At 30.0% G+C, this 2,880-nt stretch overlaps 1 protein-coding gene across 1 annotated transcript; it reads left to right on the forward strand.

Moving 5' to 3' along the window:
- Positions 1-2,236: 2,236 nt before the first annotated feature.
- Positions 2,237-2,880, forward strand: LOC108811235 (dirigent protein 4). The gene has a single exon (XM_018583277.2). It carries the CDS (start codon positions 2,296-2,298, stop codon positions 2,878-2,880), a length of 585 nt encoding a protein of 194 aa, XP_018438779.1. The 5' UTR covers positions 2,237-2,295.

Raw genomic sequence — 2,880 nt, forward strand, 5'->3', positions numbered from 1 at the left:
CTCGAATTTGAAGAAACAAAAAGTGGACGCATATGAACCATCAAGAAGAAGCTAAAGAGGGAGAGTGAAGACAAAAAAGAGTTAGGAGACCATAAATAAAGATTTTGTTTGGACTCGGATCAAAGATAGATATACAGCTGCTGAGCTCATCTCTAAGAATTTGTTGATATCTCTTCTTATTTCTCTGTCTCATTACTCATTAGGATCATTTTTGTTTTAACTTTTTACCATCTTACATAATACAACTCATCATTGGTTTTATGTTTGTAAAAGTTTTTCTCTAGATTCGTCCAGCTGCAAGACGGTGAGAGCTTAGCTTATCGGTTAGTTGAGACTGTAGCTTTTGTCTTTTTCCTTGTTATTGTAAGTTTTTAGCTGTGATTTTTATTTTGAAGAATTATTTCTAAAGACATTCAAAACAAGAGTCGTAGAAAAATTAATGCATTTCTTTTTAAAAAATTGGCTGTAAATCTATATTATTAAAGTTGAAGTACAAAATTGGAGTGTTTGGAAACATGAATTGCAGTTTAAAAATGAGATTTGTTTGGAAACATGGATAACAATATTAAATGAGAATTGTTTGGAAACATGGATAGCAGTATATTTACTTTCTTTTATTTACACATTTAGTCATTGCATTTATAAAAAATTAGGTATTTCCTTTTTGTAATTTTTTTATTTACAGATTTTACCACTACATTTAAAATTAATTTAAATTAATTAATTATAATTCCAAAGTTATCTAAACAAATTGATGTCTTCATATATTGATCATTATTAATATGTAAAATTACTATTAAAAATATTTCATCTATTTTAGCCAATCACATAAAAATATTTTTTTTTTATTTTTTACAAAATCAGTTAGGCATAAACATTCTGATACCCATTTAGGTACGAGTCGTTTCTTTCGGGTATAAATTTTTTGGTTTTGAAATTTCTTTTTAGTATTTCCTTTTTGTGTTTTTTTATTTATAGATTCTACCATTGCATTTAAAATCAATTTAAATTGATTAATTAAAACTTCAAAAATTATCTAAACAAATCGATATTCATATGTTGATCATTATTAATATTGTAAAAATATTAGTAAATATTCATTTAGCCAAGCACATAAAAATATTTTCTATTTGTTTACAAAATCAGTTAGGCATATACATTCATGTATCCATTTAGGTACGGGTCGTTTCTTTCGGGTATATATTTTTTGGGTTTTGATATTTCTTTTTAGGCACTTCTTTTTTGTATTTTTTGTATTTACAGATTCTACCACTGCATTTCAAATCAATTTAAATTCATTAATTACAATTCCATAACTTATTGAAACAAATCGATATTCATATATTGATCATTATTAATATTTTACAAATATTACTGAATAAAATTTTATATTTCACTTAATTTAGTCGAACACATAAAATATTTTTTATTTGTTTACAGAATCCGTTAGAAATAAATATTTGGGTACCCATTTAAGTACTGGTCAATTTTTTCGGGTATAAATTTTTTTGGTTTTGATATTAGGCCATGTTTGGATATAAATTTATGTGTGAGTTTCAAATTGAATCCCCCGGATCTGCATGAATTTTGTTCTGATGTATAGGAAACTAAAAATATTCAAATAACGAAAGTATTTGAAAATGATTTATATTTGAACAAAAAATAATGGTTTCACATAACGAAAAAATCAATATAAAAATACTGTACATTTGCATTCAAAATCATTTTTTTAACAACAAACTACACAAATATGTTTATTTGTATAAAAAATTAAATTACAATGTAAATATTTAATTAATATAGAAATATGTCACATTGTTTAGACAAAATATCAATATAAAAATATTATACATTTGCGTTCTAAAATTATTTATTTTAACAACAAGCCAAATAAATATATTTATTAGAGAGAGAATAAAATAAAGCCAAAAACACATAGTTTATCAGAGAGAATCTATATGTCGAACTTATTATAAAGAAGATTTTAATAAGATAAAAACATTCAATAATTACAAACAAATGATATATTTTATAAAAGTGAAAATAATACCCGCCCTTTCAAGGGCGGGTCAAAATCTAGTTCATTTTTAAAGTTAAAACAACATTGATTCTGTAATATATTTCCCAATCAACCCTACACATATAGTAGGCATCTGTAATGGCCAAACTCTGCATAGCCAGCCTTCATATGTGGAAACAAATTTGAATGGATTTCATTCCCAAATTTCAGATTTTTGTTGCTTCTTATATTATATTTATATACATAGTTAGATTACATGCAAATCAAATAGATTAATGTATAGAAAACAAGGGATGGGGAAGAAAACAGGAATCATACTGGGAGTGTTTACTCTTCATCTCTGCATAACCTTCGCCCTCTCTGAGTACTACTCAGAAACTCTTCCATTCTCACCAAAACAACAAGTCGTCACCAATCTCCACTTCTTCTTTCATGACACTCTCAGCGGATCAGACCCAACAGCGGTCCTCATCGCCAAACCCCATCTCACCGGAGAGGACAGCTCTTCTCCCACACCCTTCGGCTCTCTTGTCGCCATCGACGACCCTCTCACCCTCGGACCTGATCCCAAGTCCGAGCAGATCGGGAACGCCAGAGGGATGTACGTCTCTTCCGGGAAACATGTCCCCACGTTGACCATGTACGTCGACTTCGGCTTCACCTCCGGCCTGTTTAACGGCAGCTCCTTCACCGTGTTTTCTAGGAATACGATTGCCGAGAAGGAGAGGGAGGTTGCGGTTGTGGGTGGTCGAGGAAGGTTTAGGATGGCTTCAGGAGTTGCTCAACTTAATACATACTCGGTTAACCTGACCAACGGTGATGCCATTGTTGAGTACAATGTCACTCTCTATCATTATTAA

This window comes from Raphanus sativus, chromosome 6, assembly GCF_000801105.2.
Source record: "Raphanus sativus cultivar WK10039 chromosome 6, ASM80110v3, whole genome shotgun sequence".
In the NCBI taxonomy this organism is placed as follows: Eukaryota; Viridiplantae; Streptophyta; class Magnoliopsida; order Brassicales; family Brassicaceae; genus Raphanus; species Raphanus sativus.